This window comes from Sesamum indicum, linkage group LG3 (genome assembly GCF_026168435.1).
Source record: "Sesamum indicum cultivar Baizhima isolate 11 linkage group LG3, ASM2616843v1, whole genome shotgun sequence".
Lineage (NCBI taxonomy): Eukaryota > Viridiplantae > Streptophyta > Magnoliopsida > Lamiales > Pedaliaceae > Sesamum > Sesamum indicum.
The window spans coordinates 15,572,352-15,595,726 of NC_142659.1; the positions used below are offsets into that span (position 1 = coordinate 15,572,352).

At 36.8% G+C, this 23,375-nt stretch overlaps 2 protein-coding genes across 3 annotated transcripts; both read left to right on the forward strand.

Moving 5' to 3' along the window:
• Positions 1–797: 797 nt before the first annotated feature.
• On the forward strand, positions 798–12,058 carry GC5 (golgin Putative 5). The gene is made up of 19 exons (XM_088878691.1): positions 798–1,330; positions 1,843–2,783; positions 3,361–3,432; positions 4,503–4,577; positions 5,551–5,665; positions 6,855–6,916; positions 7,019–7,066; positions 7,745–8,029; positions 8,108–8,167; positions 8,258–8,341; positions 8,430–8,495; positions 8,574–8,672; positions 8,751–8,969; positions 9,877–9,991; positions 10,065–10,282; positions 10,492–10,551; positions 10,773–10,886; positions 11,610–11,684; positions 11,772–12,058. Exons 1-19 carry the CDS (start codon positions 1,174–1,176, stop codon positions 11,808–11,810), a joined length of 2,904 nt encoding a protein of 967 aa, XP_088734817.1. The 5' UTR covers positions 798–1,173; the 3' UTR covers positions 11,811–12,058.
• Positions 12,059–17,364: 5,306 nt separating this feature from the next.
• On the forward strand, positions 17,365–22,566 carry LOC105157650 (putative plastidic glucose transporter 2). Of its 2 annotated transcripts, XM_088879112.1 has the most exons (14): positions 17,369–17,622; positions 18,112–18,235; positions 18,552–18,663; positions 18,762–18,829; positions 18,917–19,049; positions 19,224–19,323; positions 19,425–19,537; positions 19,737–19,830; positions 20,145–20,295; positions 20,374–20,517; positions 20,603–20,676; positions 20,855–20,943; positions 21,317–21,431; positions 21,929–22,566. In XM_088879112.1, exons 2-14 carry the CDS (start codon positions 18,175–18,177, stop codon positions 22,109–22,111), a joined length of 1,437 nt encoding a protein of 478 aa, XP_088735238.1. In that variant the 5' UTR covers positions 17,369–17,622; positions 18,112–18,174; the 3' UTR covers positions 22,112–22,566. The 2 variants fall into 2 exon arrangements, with proteins under 2 accessions (XP_088735239.1, XP_088735238.1); XM_088879113.1 differs by lacking the exon at positions 20,855–20,943 and having other exon boundaries at positions 17,365–17,622; positions 21,929–22,069.
• The last annotated feature ends 809 nt before the right edge of the window (positions 22,567–23,375 follow it).

Here is a 23,375-nt window from a genome sequence, read left to right on the forward strand (position 1 = left end):
AGTTTTAAGTTTGGTCCTAAAATATTTTGAGGCACGATTTTAATTCTTAATTTTTTAAAAAATATTACAATTTTGGTATAATTATTAAAATTAAGGTTAAAGAAACAACCAATGGAATAAAAGAATATGACCGTATTTCAGATATTACGTGTAGAGTAAAGAGAGGAGGGGCGATGGTGAAAAGAAAAAAGAGATAGGGAGATCTCTCCGATGACTGAGCAGATGACAATGGATGAGGATGGAAAATAATCATCATGTCGGGCTTTCAAATAATGGTGGTGTGCCAGCAAAAGGATGGTGGACGGTGGCAAAAACGAGGAGAAGAAAAGGGATTGCGCAAAGGATTTCACGGAGGGGAGAATATCAAGAAGTCACTGATATGGGTTGATTGGTGATGGGTAGGGTACAAAATGACCGTGGTGGGATGGACTCTCAAATGGTGGTAGTGGGGTAGCAAACTGTGATTGTTGCATAATAAAAAAATTGGGAAAGAGACAAAGTCAGACAAATTGTCTTCTTCATATTCTGATAATTTTACCTCTAATTTCGACATGAACTAAAATTATAGCATTTTGAAAAGATTATGAACTAAAATTACGCCTTAAAAAATTTATATACCAAAATTAATTTTTAACTTAAAACATAGGGGCTAAAAATGTAATTTACCCTACTAAAGTTACAACTATTCAGTTTTGGGGAAGTAAAAAAAATACAAATGTAATTAGGTCTATACAAACGACCTCGTATTGACTACTTTTTCCACTCGATGCGTTTCCCGGGTTAAAACGGTGGGCCCGGCAACAGCTATTCGGAGCGCCCTTGGAGCCAACGGTGGAACCCAAATACCCAACTAGGCAAATCAGATCAACCTTCTGCAGTGTTCTTTCCCACTCCGACTTCTCTGCAATTCCAGTTCCCAGCTCCGGTTCGATCCCTTTCAATTGCAGTTGATGTTCAGCGGATTCCCAGGGGGCCGAATCTACAGTCCATTCTCAACTCAAATCTCGTATTCCGAATTTTAGAATCGTTGTTTTAATTATTGTTGCGGAGATTAGCTTAATTTGGCGTGTGTTGAGGTGTGATTGTGGGTTTTTAGTGATATGGTGGACTTTGGACATTTAGTGATGTGAATGTGATATCGGGAGTGCTAGATCAAGGTGCTTGATTGAAGATATGGCGTGGTTTAGTGGGAAAGTCTCTTTGGGGAATTTCCCGGATTTTGCTGGGGCGGTGAATAAGCTGAGTGAGAGTGTTAAAAATATCGAGAAGAATTTTGATAGTGCCCTTGGCCTCGAGGAGAAGTCGGATGCTACTGGTAGCAGTAGTGAAGGTATGTGTTGTTTCGTTTGAGAAACTTTAGATTGGATTAGTTCAGTTTTATTGTTAATTTACTGTAGGTATGGTTAATGTGGCTCAGTTTGTAATTGTTTTTAATTTTCTGAGAATGGTGAATTTGAAATTAAAAAAAGTAAGAAATTCATATCTTTGTGAATTCGCATAAGATTTGCTGTTGTATATAAGCTAGATAATAGTTCAGATAATAATTTTGGATTGACAGCATTTTTCATATTACATTGAAATGAGGTTAGTTAGAACATCAAGGTTATGTGGCTTTCCTGAAATATGACACATTCCAAAAGTTTGGCGAGTCTAGGTGTTAGGCATGATGCTACTAGTGAAGTAGGAGTTCTTATGCAATAATCAACTTTATGCATATGAAGGTTTTATCAAATATAATTCCAGGTAACTAAAGTAGTAAAGTTCTCGTGTGATAATTCTATCTGCTGATTGTGGGTTGTGATCATCAACCAACCATAAAAATGAATGGTTTCTTCTTAACAGCATCTGGGTTATGGCCATCAGCTACAGACCGGAAGGCCTTGTTTGAACCCATCATGGGATTTATGGGGCAGAAAGGTGAGGAGGGTACTGTTGAATCATCTGAAAAGCCTAATTCCTCAAAGCCTACATCACCTGTAAAGGAAGAACCAGTTAAGAATGATAGTTCAGCCAATCATGCAAGTGAAGAAATCTCATATGAAGAGGAAGCCAGTGGAAAGGTAGAAAAGGAAGATGCAGAGACAAGATCTACAGAGGAAATACAAGATAGCAGTGGGGAGCCAGAAGATAAAGCTGCTGCCCACAGTGAAACTGAGTTGGTTTCACCTTCGATTCCTCTTGAAGTATCTGAACAAAAACCTATGCAGGTTGCTCAAACAGAATCTGTAAACAATCTTCAAGAGGAGAGGTCAGAAGAAGCACTGCCCACATTGTTGGAGTCAATACAACCAGAATTGACAAGTCATATGGGTCAAGTGGAAGTTAGTGCTTCCATGCCTAGAAAGGATGATGCTACTGGTTTGCCTGAGAGTATACATGAACAGAAGGAACATGAAGTAGAAGTCAAAGAAGCTTTTCAAGCTCAAGCTCCAGATGCATCATCTGATGGCCAAGATGAAAGCGTAGAGTCATTCATTCCTGATTCTTCTCATAAGACTGGAGATGCTGAAGACAAGTCCAGAGAAAACTTGCCCACTTTACATACTAACGACATTGAAGCTTCAGAAGCAGCCTCTGATTTGGTTGCACATCAGGATTCAACCATTGCTGAATCAGTTCAGCTGAAGCAGCACTCAGATGATGACAGTGATGCAAAAGAACAACGTCTGAGTGCCATGACAAACTCGTCTGATGTTACAGATTCTGTGGCTGAATTGGAGAGAGTGAAGAAGGAAATGAAAATGTTGGAAACTGCATTGCAAGGAGCTGCTAGACAAGCTCAGGTATTAAGTCATTTTATTCTTGGAATGATACATGCTTCATATGCCACTACTGGATTTTCCTACAAGAATGATGATATCACAAGCTAAATAAAATAAATGAAAGTTTTCTTAATGAAGAAAATACTGTAACTGATAAGACTATAATCTCTTATCTGTTGTTTGGGTCTGATCTTCATGCGAGGTGAAATTGTTCTGGACTTAATTTAATGTAATGGGATGCATCGAGAAGTGCTAGTAAAGAGTTAGATCAATTCAATAAGTTTCCCAATATTAGATTTGTTACTGAGTTAATTGGGATGTGCTAGAAGGGTGATCTTCAGCGGGAAGCTGGTAAACTACCAATTGTTTCTCCAATTATTGATTGCCATATCACGTCTCTTTGGATAGGCAGACACATGGAACTGTATGTCATCAATAGCACCCAGTGGGATGCAAGTTTATCTCTACATCCAACTTAATACTTGATACAGTTAACTTGTTAAGTTTCTATCCACCTCACAAGCTTACTTGATTTTCCTTTTCTCCCCTAAAAGAAATAAAAAGTGTCAATCTGAATTTTTTAATTATTTCCTCTCAGGCCAAGGCTGATGAAATTGCAAAGTTGATGAATGAAAATGAGCAGCTAAAAGCTGTAATTGATGATCTGAGGGTGAGTAAATACTCTATTCTTATAGCTGGGATTTTGGATTTCCTACTTAGGTTCGTTTTTTCCTGTCTCTGTGTTGCTCTCTCCATCATTCCTTTATGTTATTGAACAAGACTGTTTTACTCATTCTTTCTCGTGGTGCTTACAAAATAGGTGCAGAAAACAGTGATAAGATTCTATCATTTCCCCTCATTCTATTTGATGTTGCTCATGGTGACCAAAAAGATGTGATGCCAGGGCCTTCTTGCTTTCTTTCTGCTTGACATGAATTTTCCATTTTGCAGTTTCATTCAATGAATTTTCTGTTGCTAGCTAGGATTTGATATTTGAGTTTGTAGGGGGAGAATGAGCGTGTACTGTTAGCTTTACTCTACTCCTATTTCTTAGTTCAGATGCAAGTTCTTACATGCGCAGATGAGTATGTTTCTACTATCCATTCTTTTTATGTCCTGCAAGTAATATCATATTAGTTGTTCTCTGGTATGAAATAAAGGGTGCTGGTCCGAGCACAGGACTTTTTTGTGGAAATAATGATCTTCAGAGTCAAAATGTATAATTATGTTTGAATTGAATCCATCTAGTAAAAACAAGGTTAAGAACATAATAATACCTAAAAGAAGAGCAGCTTGGCTGATGTGGAACTTTTAGTATCTTCAGTAATGAGTAAAATTAGTCCATGTGAGGCAAATATGGGATAAAAACTAATACGAAAGAGTGAAATATATGTGTAATCATGAAACTGGAAGCCTGCTGTAGTTTCAGATGCCATGATGTAGTTAGCTGTGTATGCTGCGAGTTAGTATTATTTTAACAATCTTTGAACCTCTTTGTCACAAGTTATTGCATTTTGTTAGCTCTTTTAATTCCAGCTTCTAACATATCCTGCAAAAATCTTTCTTTCTCTCCACCGATAAATGAGCATTTTTTTGCTGTTATGTGCTGTGAGCCAATCTTCTGTCCTGACATACATATGTGCATCTATGCGCACTATTATACGTGCTAAGTTTGAATGCATACATAACAAGTATGTGTGTAGACATATAAAAAAATCATGACTAACTGGTTTATTGCAGAGAAAAACAAGTGAAGCTGACATTGAATCTCTACGAGAAGAGTATCATCAGAGGGTGGCAGCACTTGAGAGAAAGGTATACCTAGCAGGTGCTATTTCTTGTTTGATTTCATGTTGGCACAATGCTATTGCTATGGCATGCCTTGTATGACCTTGGAAATTCTTACTGTAGTCACAGTGTTCACATATTTGAGATATAAATAGGTTTGAAGTACTCATTACTCTTATTATATTGGATTTGCTTCATTTGAGTAGTAAATAGTAATTAGCTTTGGTGTACCTAGTCTGCCTGTGTACCAGCTCAAATTTTCAACTTTCTGATGTGCTTGAAATTGTTTCTCTGTTTATTTCTCAAATAGGCTAATCTGTTAATGCATCAATGCATGCCATTCTAAATGCTGATTTGAATCCTTTTTATTTATCCATTGTTTTCAGACACTTGATAGCACATGTATGGTGAATGGACTGCAAGTTCATACTTTGACTGATTTTTTGGAGAAGTTAGTTTATTTGAATGGTTGTTGTGTATCTTTTGCTTCACTTTTCTCTTGTTGGGGGATGATTTGTCCTATGTTCAGTGTAACTTATTTTTTATGCATCTATAAACTTCTTGTTTTCTACTAGGGACAGCCTGATTTATAAACTGAAAATTTATTTAAACATTTTGATGTTTTCAAATGTCAATTAGCAATGTACAAACTTAATTATGTAAAAAACTTATGAACTCCTGTATACAGTCTCAGCATGTGTTGTTTCCCATAGGGTTTTTTTGTTATTCTCGTGTACGTGACCAAGGATGGCTAAAGTTTTCATTATGAAACCACACCTTATTTGGTACATGCGTGATGAGAGCCGACTTGAGCACCTTCATTTCGTTAGCACATATACTTGCATTTACTCTGCATCCTTGCCAAATTACTCACCTTTTCTTGACCTCAAGTGATGTCTAGTTGGTCTATGTGCCCTGCATAGATTTTAAGTGCCATTTACTTTTTCTGATTTATTCATGTTGTAATACGGACTTGAGTGGTTGACTAGCTGTCTTTCAGGTTTATGCTCTTACTAAGGAAAGGGATACACTGCGTAGAGAACAGAGTAAGAAAAGTGATGCTGCGGCTCTTTTGAAGGAAAAGGATGAAATAATCAGCCAAGTGATGGCCGAAGGTGTGAACATCTATATGAGCTGGGTTGAAAATGAGTTCCAACATTTTGATCCAGAAGTTTTAACTGTCTTAAAAGTCTTCCGGTGTTGCTAGAAATGTAGAACGGGTTATAATTATAGACAAGGTATCTATTGTTGTCTATGAAAGTATCTAAGGGAGGATTGGAACTAGATGATTTGCTTTATTATAGGTAAAAAAAATTTGGCCCGATTGGCTGGCAGGAAAGGTTCTGTGCTTAGGCCCCTTTTCCTCTTCCCAAGTTTTATGGCCATTCTGTGCGAGCAATTTTTTTATTTTTGAATAATAATCAGAATTCAATGAGTCTTTTTGGCAGGTGTAATGGTTGCTTAAGTTGTCCAATATTATTCCTTGTAACTGTCTAAGAATTCAATACTGTTCTTTTCTTTTCTTTTTTCTTTACATTCTAGGTGCTGCAGCTTAAATGGTTTTATTGTTAGTTCCTTTTACTGCAGGGCATCACACATGGTTTATTGTTGTGAGTTTCCTAAATTTCTAAGAAGTTAGATTTGAGAGCAGTGCTTAGGCAGGTATGACTAAGAAGAGTTAGATTGAAACTGATGACCAGGTTAGAGTCAGAGCTTCCAGGGCCTCACCAGTAGAAGAGTTTTCACATGCATTATGTTGGATAAGCTGTTACTATCTTTCCCTTCAGAAAAATGTTATCTTTGTTGCAGTTCATGGTTCAGCCACTAGTCCAGGTTACCTGAGTAGACATCACGACATGGGTAGCTTGGTCCATCTGTAGGGACCCAAGGACCTGGGCTTCTTGCCTTGTAAATTTATAGTTTGGCCCTAAGCAATTGGCCCAAGTTGCTAAAATTAATGTTTATAGGTAGGAGTTTTTGAGGCGTATAAACTAGACATAGTGTACACTCTCACAACCGATGTAGGACGAGGGCTTACAAAGAATTAAGGTGACTTACATGCACATACTTTTGCTGGATGAAATGGCTGGAAGTAGATTTTTTCTTCCCTTCTCTCGTTGTGGTAAGAAGTTCTTGCTAAATGAGAGTTATAAGTTTCTGAGAAATACGTTCAATATAGTTCTGTGCTGACTTATATATTTGCATGTATGTGCGCTGACTTGTATACATCTTCCAATTATTTTTGGACTGATGCTGGTATTCAAATACTAATACTAGTTTCATCATGCTTCTTATATTCTCCAGGTGAAGAGCTGTCAAAAAAGCAAGCTGTGCAAGAATCTCAGATAAGAAAGTTAAGGGCACAAGTATGTATATCTAGGATCAGTTTTTATATATTCCCGTCTTTCTTCTAAACTATTAACATGAGGAGCCTAATATGTATTTCCCTGTATTTTCTTGAAAGCTAGATCAGAGAGCTTGAGGAAGAGAAGAAAGCATTGCTTACAAAGCTACAGGCAGGTTTTCTTCTGTACTGTTTTATTCAGTAACAGCTAGTTTTAGCATGATAACACATTTATACCAGACATTGAGCCTTTCCCTAATTTATTTATCTTCCAACACAATTAGTTTTCTTATGTACTCTGCCTAGAGTAATTTTTGTGCATTTGGGGTGACTAGTTTAGGTCCACCAGCATTTTTGTTTTCACAGTGAGAGCTAGACCCATATTGCATGAGATAATCAGTCTCTCAACAAGCCCATAAAAATTGTTGTTTGCGTATGACTTTTCTCTTTGTTACTCGTCGCATTAGATTAGCTAAGATTTCTGTAATGCAAATAGTAGCAATATACTTAAGTCACATCCTGATTGCCATGTAACCTTGGATCACTTGCCTTGTGGAATGTTGATTTCTTTCAAAATAGTAGTAAGAAGAATAAAAAGTGCATCTTTTTCTGTCTTGATTATGATACGGACATCCATAGCGTTAGTGTGTTCTTTTGCTTGCTCGTATCCTCCTATATCATGTCACATGAACTTTTAATGGTAATATTGCAAATTTACTTTGAGCTTTCGGTGCATGATCGTGTTTCTTTCTCCCTGCTTTTCCTTTAGTGCTTCATGTATGTAGTGTTTATATATTGTATGTATCTTTCTCATTAGAATCACCCATGGATTTTGATGTGTCATCTCCAGGCTGAAGAGAGTAAAGTAGAGAGCATAAAAAGAGATAAGACAGAAACTGAAAAGTTGCTTCAAGAAACTGTAGAAAAACACCAAGCTGAACTTGCAACTCAAAAGGAATACTATACAAATGCTCTGAATGCAGCGAAGGAAGCTGAAGCATTAGCAGAGGCACGTGCAAACACTGAAGCAAGAACTGAACTGGAAAGTCGTCTGAGAGAGGCTGAGGACCGTGAGAGTATGCTAGTTCAAACACTTGAAGAACTAAGGCAAACTCTGAGCAGAAGGGAGCAGCAGGTTAATATCTGGAATGCTTTGAGAATACTAGCTCATTTATTAACTCTTACATTGGCTGTTGTCTTCATATTGGTGCAGGCAGTTTTTAGAGAAGATATGCTTCGCAGGGACATTGAGGATCTTCAAAAGCGATATCAAGTAAGTTTAGCTTTTCCAGATGCAATATCTTTTTGTTTGAAGACATGTATATGGATGTCTGTAACCTCATACAGAATCACTCATCCCTAGGCAAGTGAGCGTAGATGCGAGGAGTTAATAACCCAAGTTCCTGATTCTACAAGGCCTCTTTTAAGGCAGATTGAAGCAATGCAGGTTTTACTTTGTGATCACTTGGTCTTTTAGATGATTACACTTGCATGCCTTGTTTTAACCTCTTTATTGCTTAACCTATTATTTTCAGGAAACAGCTGCTAGAAGGGCTGAAGCTTGGGCTGCTGTTGAAAGATCTCTAAACTCACGACTTCAGGTTTCTAGAGAAACTTGTTCTGGCTGCTTGTTATTTTACATTTGGGATATCCAAATACAATATTCATTTAACATGCAGGAAGCAGAGGCCAAAGCTGCAGCTGCAGAGGAAAAGGAGCGTTCTATAACTGAGCGTTTAATGCAAACTCTATCTCGAATAAATGTTCTTGAAGCTCAGGTTTTTTTCCTAGGTTCATATATTAGTTGTTGAGATAAGCTTTATTGATGATTTGCTTATGTTAGGAAAGTTTTGCAGATATCATGCCTTAGGGCTGAGCAGACACAGCTAACAAAATCTCTGGAAAAGGAGAGACAGAGGGCAGCAGAAAACAGACAGGAATATCTTGCTTTGAAGGAGGAAGCCGACACTCAAGAAGGTCATGTGAATCAGCTAGAAGAAGAAATTAGGGAACTCAAAAGAAAGCACAAGGAGGAATTGCATGAAGCACGGACACATCAGGAACTTCTGCAACAGGTTCATTTTATATTTCTTCTGATATGTGCCAAAACTGCTTTATATAATGTTGATCATACAATCTAGATACTGCGATTTGTTCAATGACTATCTTTTGCTGCTTCTTTACTCTTCCAAGTCGAATCTGTTAACTTCTTTTTGGAGTGTTCACATGTTGAATATTTTTTAAAATCCCTAAGGTTCGAAGAATCTCCAAAGTACGATGTGATCTGGCTGCTGGTGAAAGAATGCTTTCTTGATCCTTTGTTTTCTTTTAAGCATGTTCGAGCCCCTTGATCATTCGGGCCAGAACACTGTTTCCACTAAAATTTTACTTCTAAACATAGTTTATCATGTGTGGTTATAACTTGGTTGACTTTTGACAACTCAATGTATAACAGCATCGCATGGCTGCTAGAAACTGTATGTTGACATATATAATATTTCTAGTGTTTCAATTAGTGATTGATGTTAATTGAAAATCTACTAGCTTAGTTACTCTATTATATATTATTGAACTGGAACTAACAAGTTATGATGCAAGTTCTATTTTTAATGCAATTCACATGCTTGATGAATTCTTAAGTATTGTTCAACCTCAACTTCCATTGATGGAACCTCACTGACCCTATCAATAGATATTCACATAAAACAACTTGTGAAGAAGTAAAAGTAAGAAAATACATTGGTGTCGCTATAAGCATTATGTTCCATCTAACCATCAAAAGCAGTAGGCTTCAGGTTGTACAAGCTTTTTACTTGACTACGTACTCTGTATTCGTTGTGTAACTCCAATAATGAGAATGGTACTTCTTACATGCTTGATGAAGTATAATTTTTCTATTGCAGGGTTTTTTCTCATGATTATTAGCTCAGATTATCGTTCACCATGTACTGGTTTACTGAATAAGCTTGTTTTATTTAACAGGAACTAGAAAGGGAAAGAGCTCGAGTCGATCAGGAAAGGGGTGCTCACCTTCATTCTCCTGCTATTCCTGGTCAAGGCCCTATACTGAGGCAAAAGTCCGCTGCACTTGAAAATGGTATTCAACATCTGCTATATGGCGTTGACTTGTCTATGTAATCTGCTTGTTGCTTGACAATGTACTCTAACAGGCCTGGTTCGTAAGCTTTCAAGTGCAAGCAGCTTGAGCGGTATGGAGGAAAGCTATTTTCTGCAAACAACTTTGGACTCATCTGAGAATTTATCTGAACATAGAAGTGTAGGAGACGGTACAATGAGTCCCTATTTTATGAGAAGCATGACATCAAGCACTTTCGAAGCAGCCCTTCGTCAAAAGGAGGGGGAGCTAGCTTCTTACATGTCTAGATTGGTATGAATTAATTCTGTGATTGATTGAATTGCATTTGGAGTTAATTTCTGCGATTCATAGACTCGCCTCCATTCATCCTACCCATAGTGTATGCTGTGTAGTATCCAGTCATTTACACTATTACTGTAATGAGGTTCATGTTTTAAATTCCATTTCCTGGTACCCTGTTCTAAATCCATGTTGTAACTGTAGTTTGTTACCCTCTTCAGGCATCTATGGAATCCATTCGTGACTCTCTCGCTGAAGAGTTGGTTAAAATGACTGCACAGGTAACTTTGCGTGTTCTCTTTCCAACCCTCAGATAGGGGGACATCAGAACTTATAGTCTCTCTATTCGGCTTGCAATGTGGTGTATCCAATATTTAATTTTTTTTTATGTTAAGTGAGAAAATTAAAATGTCTATACCTACAATTACTCGAAACAAAAAATTGTCAAGTTCTGTCTGCTTCTCTGAGAATGTAAGTTTATCTTAAACTATTTATGTTGCAGTGTGAAAAATTGCGGGCAGAAGCTGCTACCCTTCCTGGAATACGAGCTGAACTAGAAGCACTTAGACGGAGACACTCAGCGGCTCTGGAGTTGATGGGAGAACGCGATGAAGAGGTATCAGTTTTTCCCTTTAGTGTATAGCCAAAAACTACATTTTTATTCAAGATACATGTTCAAGAAAAAGAAATTTGTTTGATACATCAGTCAAAATTTCAATGAGGAGGACCGCACAGAATTTAAGAAATTGCAAGATGACACTACGTGGCATATATGGAAGCAAAGCGCTTTCTATTAAAATGAAGACTACTATTGATTGCTGTCTTTTCATATGTTCTGAGATTGATGTAGCTAAACAGTTGAGAGCAAATTGAACTGTCTACCATCTAGTCATCATTTATGCTAGACAAATTTGGATGCCATGACCAGTACCAATAAAAATATTGAACCTTAGTAGTTATGCAGATCTTTTGTCTTTCCTGGAGAGAGAGGTGATCAAGAGATGGATAACATTCTTCTTAACCCTGTAAAGCTACGGTGTTGCATGCTTGTTACAGCATCTTAAAATGAAACCTGCAGCATGCATTTTATATTACTAGGGAGAACGATTAAATATTCTTTGTTCACACCGTCTTGCTGCTGCTACTGCAAACCAGTTGGAACAGCAAAATTTTAACATTTTTGAGCCCCTTAATGGTCTTCAACATTATTACCATATTTATTTGGTCAACATACGCCAATCTGCCGATACATGCTGCTCTGTTAACTTTACCCTTTTTAACTTTCATAGAGCTTTCCTTTTTGTGTATTAATTGCTGACATGTGAGTTAATTCCTGCAGTTGGAAGAGCTTCGTGCAGACATTGTTGATCTAAAGGAAATGTACAGAGAACAAGTAAACTTGCTTGTGAACAAGGTAATATTGTTTCTATACTCTTGATTACAGTTGGTAATTTCATTTTTCTTGCATATTCACTGGTGTCCCTGCATATATTATTGACAGATCCAAGTTCTAAGTTCATCTATTGGCGCTGCCAGATAGTACATCGAGCAAACTTCACAGGCCTATTTCATTTTGTCAAAATCTGATGATACAGTAGTACATGTATTATAAGTTTGCATCAATTGGTTATAAAAAATTTTCTTCTCGCACTTCAACTTGCTCGACTGATAATCCCCCCACCCCAAGTATTGTTATTTGGAGCATAAAAATGTTGTATAGTACGCATGCTAGTGTACGTCATATCTTAAGCTTTTGAAAAGTTATAATTCATCCGATATATACATACATATATATGTATATCTTTTATTTCGATAGCATAACTTTACTTCAATTGTGATCTCTGCAGTGACTGTTCCTTGCTCACACTATTATACCTTTGGTTTTCTTCATGATGATACTCAATTACTTCATTAACTTGCTATGGTGCCCTCTGTTTGAGACTTTCAAACGTATGTTCTTGTTCTTTTGATTCTTGGCTTCTGCAGAATCTTAAAAGGATTCTGGGAGGAAGCGGACATTGCATGGATTGAAAACAAAAACATGCCTGAACTTGATGCTGCCATTAATAGGTCTGAGCATCAACTTGAACTTGGATTCACCAAATTTCATCCAAGTTGAAGAGACGGAACTAAAAAATTCATCTAAGAACAAGTTTGATATTGCATTATGATTGACAACTCAGATTACAAGGACTAATTAAGGAATCAATTGCGTTAGATTTTCTAGATATTAAAGTTGGCGACCAAGACGAGATTCCACGACAACTAGAAGAGCATTTTGGGCACGATCAAGTGAGCTCAATCATGGATTTTGACATTCAGGCTGACCTACGAGACTTTCGTTATACATTTGACATGCAATATCAAAGTTCAACTTGTGATAGAAGTTATATGAGAAAATTAAATAGCTTTTCAACATGATTCGTGATCTTGACAGAAATAAAGTGCCAAGTAATGGGGGCATCTGGCAAATCATATGACCAGAAGGATCGATTCTTTATTTTTTTCTGACAGATTGGTCCACATCACCGATTTTTCACATAAAATGGTCCACACTTGACAACAATGTATGGTCCAACGCCCACAAGAATCGTGAGAATTTGTGCAAATGCAAAAGTCTAATCACATTCACCAGAAAATTTCCTACGGTGAGTAAAGTTTCACCGAATTGACAGAACACCAAACGGAAAACAACAAATGACCATAAACACGATGTCGCGCATTTCGGAACAAAACCAAAACTTAAAAAAGAGCAAAAATTCTTTTGCAATAATCAATACTGTAATTAACAGATTAATTTCATAACACTAACCACCAATTCACATGTTAAGCTTATGGTTTCGATTCCCAGCTGATTTAGTTCGAAATATGCGACCTCGCTGGATGATTTCAATGATGGTCACGTAATCTCTCCATATCTGTATTTGGTCTTAATGATGAAACAAGAACGTGAGACTTATTGGGTTCGTCCCCGACAACGACCCTCTGACGCTCAAGTTAGTTTGATCGACGTAAAAATATGCGAGCTGATAAGAATAGGTCGAAAATGACTAAATGCCAGTTACCTTAATTGATGTGCATCGGTGTATTTATAGGGCCCAACTGTAAGGATATTGTTCTACTTTAATAATAGGCAATTATTTTAGTTTAATAGTACGTGTTGATTACATATAATTATTTGATATTGATGATTAGTATATAGTTGTTATAGTTGATGGTTGTTGATATTGATAATTATCAATTTATTTTATAAATAATAATTCATCGATTTCATTTAAAAAAAATCAAAAATATTGATGTAGCTTTGATTTGAAGTAAGGGAGTGAATGAAAAAGTTACCCTCGACACAGTAACACTTCATATAATATTTTATTTATAGAGAGAAGTTTTGTATTGGGTATGTGTTGTCAAATCATAAATAGTAGTTGTTGGGAATTATCGCAACAGTGATGAGTCCAAAAAATCAAAATCCTAATCAATTATAACGAAGAATCGTGGGTTACTAAAAACTCCAAATATTACAAATCAATAATACAAGGGCATTAACAGATATATCTACAGATCTAAGAATACAGAAATACAAATAATATATTGACAAATCAATAGGAACAGAAAATGATAATAAGAAAGACAGCAACAGTAAACAACTCAGGGAGCCGAATTTGGTGAAGGTGTAGCTCATAGCCACAAAGGCCGGCAGCCCAAACACACTAGTTGCTTTAGAACCTGAATCCACCAAGGAATTCATCCACAAAGGACCACTCAAACCCCAATCCAAAATCACACAGATTTCCACTCAAAACCACTGAGAAATTCCACTTTGAAAATTTTGTTCATGAAAAACTTTTGGTTAAGAGAGAAGAAGAAGAGGGTTATTCTTTTTCTTCAGTTATCTTCTCTTTTACAGCCACCGAAGGTGGTAAATATATAGGGAAGCCATTAATATCGGTGAGAGCAAGAGAGAACGACGATTATGGAAAATCAAGAGGGAGAGGGATGCAGAGATAGAACTAAGGAAATAGGGTAAAAATGAATAAGGGTTGGGGTTCTACAGGGTTAAGTAGAAATCGGGTAGGGAGATTAGGGTGAACGGGATAATGGATAGGGCTTGAGCCATCCAAGTGGATTGTGTGGTGCTTGGCTTGGACCTATCAAATAAAGGTCATGGGACAAAATAACATAATAGAGTGTATATCAAAAAATTATATTTCAAATATTTGTAATGAAGTTGGGAATTTTAGGTTGTTGTAATGTGTATGCTGCCTATTTTAGATAATTGTCTTTTATTCCTTTTAACAATAATTTGATATTATAAATTATATACATCACATGTGAATCGAGCCTATAAATATTAGTCATTCTTGTATTCGAATTATATCATGTGCAAAATTTTCTAGAACTAAGGTTGGCGAGGAACCATGAATACAGATTAGTCTCGAACTTTGAAGAGTTATGCAATTTACCCCATATGATATGTGAAAATAAAAAAAAAATGACTGTGAAAAAAGAATTAGTAAATTGCTCCTCAGTGTCTTGGAAAATAAAGTAAATTACCTCCTATCAATAGTTTAGATATGAGATAGTTTGCTTCTTTTTTTAAAATACAAGAGATAATTTATCATTATTTTTTTTTTAGGTAAATGTAAGTTTCATTAATAAAACAAGATCGTACAGTACAGTGCTCAACTGGTGGTTTCTCCCTCGACAGGCCAAGGGATATGTCATAATCTATATAATGCACATGAACTAACAGAACGAGATAAATTAACACTGATAATCCTCTGTCTAATATCTTTCACAACAATGGTGGCTATGATATTCGGTGGTCGCTCCGTATGCTTAAAGTGTCTCAAATTTCGTTCCCTCCAAATGTGGTAAATGCAAGCAGCCAGGAGTGCACGATAAGCCAAGTTAATGATATATTTTCCTCTCCATTTCCTTGCAGCCCACTCAACGTCCCGTGACCACTCTCTATTAGGCCATTCAAACCGAACAATCCACCGAATCGCTGTCAGGCATCTTCTGGCATAACGGTATCGAAAGAATAGATGAGTATGTGTCTCCATTGCGCCCTCATCACATAATACGCATGCGCCTAGGTATGATAGCCATGGTTTATCAGCTGTGGATAGTTTCCCCAAAATCGCAAGCCATAGGATGAAATTATGCCTAGGGATCTTCAGGGAACCCGAAAGTAGTAAAAACCAACTTACCTTAGGTCTCGGTGGGTCCAATAGCCTGTAAAGAGATGCAATTGTAGGTCGTCCCGTCTCAAATCGCCAAATAATACGATCTATCTCGCCATAAATTATTGGCAATGCATGCAAAATCTCCAAGCACTCAATGTCCATAATGAGAGGCCAATGCTATTACCCATCTATAATAACACTGCTGAGCTTGTCCCCCGTCAATAGCCTGTAAAGAGATGCAATTGTAGGTCGTCCCGTCTCAAATCGCCAAATAATACGATCTATCTCGCCATAAATTATTGGCAATGCATGCAAAATCTCCAAGCACTCAATGTCCATAATGAGAGGCCAATGCTATTACCCATCTATAATAACACTGCTGAGCTTGTCCCCCGTCAATAGCCTGTAAAGAGATGCAATTGTAGGTCGTCCCGTCTCAAATCGCCAAATAATACGATCTATCTCGCCATAAATTATTGGCAATGCATGCAAAATCTCCAAGCACTCAATGTCCATAATGAGAGGCCAATGCTATTACCCATCTATAATAACACTGCTGAGCTTGTCCGCCGTCCGAAGCCCAAGCATACGTGGACCCTATGGGAATCTCTCAATAAGGGGACCAAGGTGATGCCATGGATTGTGCCACAAATAAATGAATTCCCATCACCAATCTGATAGTCCACCATCAATCGAAGCAAGAGGCGTAGACGAAGGAGTTTCCTCCTGCCCCACGAACTCCCATTATCAGTGACCGTCCAAACAGATTTATCACGTAGCCTCCTGTTATATAACCATTCTACCCAAATTGATGTTCTATCACATTGAATAACTTTACACAACTTCTTGCTCATCAAGGCACAATTTAAAGTAGCAATGTCCCATAGACCCTGACCCCCCCTTCGACGCCGGCCTACAGACATCCCTCCATGCTACTTTGGCATATCCATTGGTCCCTGTGCCCTTCCACAGAAAAGCTCTCAGACGCTTCTCAATCTCCCTTATAACATCTTTAGGTAGGATGAATACAGAAATCCAATATATACTTAACGCCATAAAAACAGATTTAATAATATGTACCCTTCCAGCATACGATAATCTCATTCCTTCCCAACTCATTTTCCCAAACTTTGAAAACAAAACGTGAAAAAAAAAAAATCAACTCATTTTATGGCATGCATCATTTCTTTAATTTGTTTCTTTTTCTTTTTATAGAAGAAATTAAACTTGAACTAATATACGTCTTGAAAATTTTGGATGAGTCACCTCAACAATTTTAACGTGCTCTTATTTTCCACATCAAAGTACTCTACTAGTTGGTCACTAACCTAACCATTCAATAATTGATTTAGATCTAAGTTTGGCAATCAATTGTCCAATTTACCAACACCTTTTTTTTTTTCAAAAAAAGGGAGAACCACATAAACATTCATGGGATTAAGGTTTATTTGTACAAACCATCGCTGTTTCTTTTTTCAAATTATAGATATATCTATAAAAAATATCAACATCATATATACAAAATATTTTTATTTTTTAAAAAGTTACACGTATATCCTTAAAAAATGTTGATTTTATTACGCATAAAACTGCACATACTTTTTTATTATAGGGTGATTTTGATATTACACAAAAAATTAAAAATAATTTATATAAATAAAGCTTAAATGAGGAATATAAATATATTTATCCCTTAAAAACATGTGATGGAATCCAAAAATAACTCATGCCTTGATTATCTTCTGTTTGTGCCTGATTTTGTTGAATTAGATGCTAATAAATGTACCTCAACACGTGTCAAGATATAATGAGAGGTGCACGAATGTACGGTTGAACGCGGGAACAGAGGAATAGTGTCTCTCCAACAACAGATTACAGGTGTATCCTTCTGACTCGTAGAGTAACTCTAGATGCTTCGTCCTTAAATCTTGCTTCTTCCTTCCTTAAACTGCACTCCCCTCACTACACGACGCACCCCTTCCGTCTACCGTACGCCGACAGTGAACTCATCACGTTGTGAACGGAAAAAGTAAAACCCCCGGACCGACGGCGCACGTCATTACCGTCTCCACACTTCTCCCTGCTGTAAAACGAACGGTTCCCGGATTTACGCTCATTCGTCTTGGTTTCGTTCAGGATTTTCTTCTCTGCGGTTGTCGCGAGGTAATGTGGTTGATATTGAAGCTGAATGCGGATTTTTATGTGTGTATGAACGTGTAGAGTGAGTTTAAGGACTGTGCATGTCGGATTGTGGATGGAATGGAATGTGATGTGCGGGTCTAAATATGTGTATCTGTGTAGGTCTACGGTTGAATGTATGACGCTCATCCTGTTTAGATGATGTTGTGGTTCGGTTTTTATTTTGTACGGATTTGAATTAGTCATGAGCTGTAAAATCTTGGAGATGATAACAGTAGTTCATGATTCTATTGTGGGTGTTCTGAAGAGAGAGATGATTTGATGAGACGCTGTTGATTTTTTTGAGTGATTGTTATTTTCAGTTTTAAGTTTTTGTTGCTTTATTAGGATCTTGGAATGATTTGATGGAGATTTTTCTTTTTGAGTTTCTTTTGTTCTGGTGAGATTTTTCTGGATTTTAGGTTGAAATGCAAATTTAAAATATTGATTTATTTATATAATCGGATGTGGCAGACTTCAATTTGATGTCTACTGTATAACTGAGGTAAAGGAGGCTGCAACACAGAAACTGTCTCGATGTACAAGCGTGTGCCATCTAGAGATCTTGTTGATGGCTTTGATAGAGAAGAAATCTTAGGTAGGCTATTTCACATTCTGAGAGCCTACTACTTCTCTTCAATTTTAATGTATTGAACAGTCCTTTAAGTATTTTATAGCTATGTGCCCCCATCATCACTAATAAAATATAGATTGGACAAAAAGTTTTCCAGAGTGACATACGACATGGCCTTATCTGATGAAGAGGCTGGGACTGTTACATAGTCTTGTTCTTGAAGTCGCATAATGTCTCTAGGTTAATTAACCCTCGTGTGGAACTGAGACTCCCCGTAGTCACTCATGTGGGATGCAAATAGTATGAAATTGCATTATGCCCCTCTAATATGGAATTTCAGGCCAGTCACAGAATGGCGTGTGGAACGATATTGGAAATCCTTCATGGAAACGTCCCTTGCCACATGTTCTGGTGGCAACTATGACATCATTCTTATTTGGCTATCATCTTGGGTTTGTCCAATCTCCTTGAAGTCTTTTTTCCCTTGGGCTGGCTTTAAGGTAGGAATATAACTTTTCATGTTTGTGGGTCACTTATTTTCATTAACCAGGGTTGTCAATGACACATTGGAAAGCATTTCTCTGGACCTAGGCTTCAGTGGCAGTACCATGGCTGAAGGTGCTCTCAGTTTCAACTTTATAGTAAGAGATTTATCGAATATGATTTTTTGAATCTCTGCTGATGAATCTTTATTATGATCTGAAGGTTTGGTGGTGAGTACATGTTTAGGAGGTGCATTTCTTGGTTCTATATTCAGCGGTTGGATAGCTGATGGGCTTGGTCGTCGGAGAGCATTCCAATTATCTGCTTTACCAATGATTCTTGGTGCTTCCATGAGGTAAACTTTCTTGTTTCAAATTATTTAGTTGTATCTGCTAAGGAGGAAAGTATTACAACCATAAACCAAGAAAGATTGTGATATTACAATAGTTTTATTTTTGTCTTTAATGCTTTCTTAATCTTTCTGGCTATTTTTAATTTGTAACTTGGAGTGTTTTTAATAAACTCTCAGTGCCACGACGAGTGGTCTGGAGGGTATGCTTCTTGGAAGGTTCTTTGTTGGAACTGGAATGGGTGTTGGTCCTCCTGTTGCGGCTCTCTACGTGTCAGAGGTATGAAAGCTGACAGCCAAATTTCTTGCAAAGAAAGTCAGACACTGCCTTGTTTGTCATATGAACTAGTTTTCCGGATCATGAGTCACCTATTTAAGCAGGTCTCCCCAGCTTTTGTGAGGGGCACTTACGGGAGCTTCACCCAGATTGCGACATGTTTTGGACTTATGGCAGCTCTTTTCATAGGAATTCCAGCCAAAAAGGTTCTTGGCTGGTATGAGGCATACATGAAGATTTAGTTGTCCAATAGATAATTTCTTCGTTTCCTACAAATAATACTGCATATAAAGGCAGCACGATTTAGGTCATACATTTTTTGTGCAGTCAAAGCGGAATGTATCACAGCTTTACATTACTGTACTTTGCCAGAGTTATGCCTTGTTAGAGCCTCTTACATCTAATGGTTCTTGCAGGTGGAGAGTTTGCTTTTGGGTATCTGCTATTCCTGCTGCATTACTAGCTCTTCTGATGGAGTTCTCTGCAGAGTCTCCACACTGGCTTTTCAAGGTGCTTCTTACCTTTCCCCTTTGCTTTGTGTTTCCACCATTACTTGTCCCTTACATGTAAAAGCTCAAAGTTAAGCAGTTTGTTTCTAGTGGAAGACTTTTGGGAGGGTCTGAGACTTGGTCGATTTATAGAGATGTATTCTTCCTTGTATATAACCATGTTCCGTGTCTCTTCACTTTAATTAACTCTTAATACTGCATGCCTCTTAATCTCTGAAAAAATCTGCTGGTTGGCATTTGAAATGATCAAGTTGTTATTATCATGGCTTGGCCCGTCTTTTCTTGCCTGAGTTAGAGTTCTTTTGATTGTTTAAGAAAGGAAGAATTGCTGAAACTGAAGAGGAACTCGAGAGGCTTTTTGGAGCATCACATGTTAAATCTATGATGGCGGAAATGTCAAAATCAGAAAAAGGGGATGAATTGGATGTTAAATGTTCAGAATTACTCCATGTACCTCATTCCAGAGGTACGATTGCTGTGAATTGTTCATTGTACATATTCTATTCTTTTTCCGCAGCTGACTTTATTGCTTTTCTTTTGGCAGTGGTGTTCATTGGCTCAGTCCTGTTTGCTTTGCAACAGCTATCAGGAATAAATGCTGTGTTTTATTTCTCTTCAACTGTCTTTAAAAGTGCTGGAGTACCTTCAGATATTGGAAATATGTGTGTAGGAGTGGTAAACATATCAGGTAATGCAGCAGCAACGCTAAATATATTCTATTTCCTTAATGTCCCAATACGTTTTATACCCTGTTCTCCTTGTGACTTCTTCAGGATCAATTGTCGCGATGATTCTAATGGATAGATTAGGAAGAAAGCTGCTTATTCTTTGGAGTTTCTTGGGCATGGCAAGTAAAACTTCACCTTGGGAACCTGCTTGCTTCAATTGACGAAAGATAGCTCTTGTTACAATTTGAATAACTCTATGAAATATGTTTACTTAAACCCCCCCACCCCAACATACACACACACACACACACATATATATATCTGTCCAAATAATTGATTGGATATTTATTGGTTCAGGCTGTGGCTATGGGTTTTCAAGTTATTGCGGGAAGTAATGATTTTCCTGATTTTGTAAAGTTGTATCTATCTATTGGTGGGATGCTGCTGTAAGTATCTCACACAACTTGGCTATTAGTAAATAGACCCTTATAATCATAATTGCTGGTTGATCACATACTTAAACATCCATATAGACAAACTGTTCTTCCTTGTTTACCTCACCCCAAATTCGTGTAATTGAGAAAAAGAAACGCATCCAGTAATTGGTATCAGTTTGAAATAAAGTTCTATTGGCATACGATTGCAAATACTATACTGGGCAATGTATTAGAAACTGACCAATCAATTGTCCTCAGTGTTGTTAATCACTTCTATTTGAGATCAGAATTTGAGTTGTACCCAAGTGATCTTTTCTATGTAGGAGCATAGTTTAAGTCATTGATGTAATGATCCAATGACCATTTTATTCTTTTCATACAGGTTTGTCCTGACTTTTTCTTTAGGTGCTGGGCCTGTCCCCAGTCTCCTCCTGTCAGAGATATTTCCAAACCGTATCAGGGCTAAGGCAATGGCTGTCTGCATGGCTGTACATTGGGTAATTGGACTTGGCATAGCTAATCTTTTCATAGAATTTTGCTCTTCCATTCTAAGAGGAGATATTATGTGCGCATGTATGTTCAGCTGCTAAACACTTTAATATCGGAGTTCAGTTTATTTTGAAATTGACCTACAGTTTTTTTCCTTTTTAGTACCCTCTTTTGTCACTGGACACATGACATATAAATGATCTCGAACAACTTAAATATCGGCCTTCAGGATGGGAGACAACTAAATGGATTTATGCATACTTATATTGTCGCAACTGTTTCATGTATTCATTGAGAAATGGTGGTTACTGATAAGGAAATGATTAAAAATTGCATGCTTCGTTTTATTAAATCGATTTCTTTTGTTGGGCATACCTTCTAGTCAAGTTCACATAAGACATCACTCAATACATTGCATTGCTTCTTGCTCCAACATTGTTTTTTTTTTCTGAAATTCTCGTTGTCCGTAGAAATGTCACTCACTCTTTAATCATCATGTCATTAGGTGATCAATTTCTTCGTCGGGTTATTATTTCTGCATCTGCTGGAGTTGCTGGGGCCACAAATTTTATACACAATCTTTGCCAGCTTTTGCTTGATAGCAGTGGCGTTCGTGAAGAAGAACGTTGTCGAGACCAAAGGAAAGTCACTACAAGAAATCGAGATGGCACTTCTCCCAGCTGTTTAACTCATATTGCCGGATCACCCAGCCAGGTATTACTTAGGTTTGATCTCGACGGCAGCCAAATAACTGAAATTGAAAAAAAAGAAACAACTTTCATTCACGAGTAAGAAGTTAATTTATCCTGCCCTTGGCTTTTAACTGAACGTAGCTGATAGAGCTTCACTTGCACGTTGCAAACAGCAAGAGATCGCTACATTTTATTTTTGGGGATCTCCTTTTTGTTCATAGACGAGATTGATGAGTGCATGTATGGTGATCCTGCTGTGAGAATTCTCTACTCCAGCAATGTGTATAGGTATAGCATTGTCATTTGGGCAGACCATCGTATCCGATCATTGTATTTGTTTCTACTGTGTCTCGATGTTATTCATAGTTGTACTCGTGATGTAATAATGGTTTACTCTCAGACCCCATCGAAAGGAACAAAAGTGAAATTTCAGTTTAGATGTTTCCGTGAAGCAGCATGGTAAGACTATGTTCTTTTTCTTTTTTTTTTTTAAATGTCAATCAGTTTCTTTATCTTTTAGTGGTTGTAGTTCATCAGGTCGGTCGTCATATTCCTATATTAATTGATGGTTATCTAAATACGATCATAATTTCAGATCAAAAAGAGTACATTTGAACAAGATAAATAAATAAAGTATTATTATTAAATTAAGTATATATCGAGCCAAAAAAAATCTTAATTATGGGTTAAATGTAAAATTACATGTAGATTTTATATGAAAATGTAAAATTTCACTTAATTGCTTTTAAGAAATTTTTTGTTTATATTTCATTCGTTAAAATTTGAATGAAAACACTGATATCAACAAAATAATTATATAAATTTTTTATTTTATTCTTCATTTAACATTCTAATTAATTTATTTATAACGATAATATATTTATACTTATAAATGTGTAAACGTAATATAGATAAAAAAAAGTGCAATAAAAATATTACGTTTGAGTTATTGCGATCAGATAAATTAACCGTTAATGAATTAAAAATTATCTACATAGTAAGTAATCTAAAGGGAAAGATGAATGAGACATAAAATAAAAAATTTATGTCCTTTTTTTTTTTTGTGGTGGTCAGCATATTCGGTTTAAATTCTAATGAACAGGCTATAATTGTAATCAGAACATTTTCAAAGAGTGTGCCGATGTAATTTGAATTTTTTTTAAAAAGAATATATTATCGCATCTTTAGAAGGGATTTTAAGTATAATTTGAAAAAGAAATATCAGTATATTTATACAATTCACTAAAAATAATTCAGTTA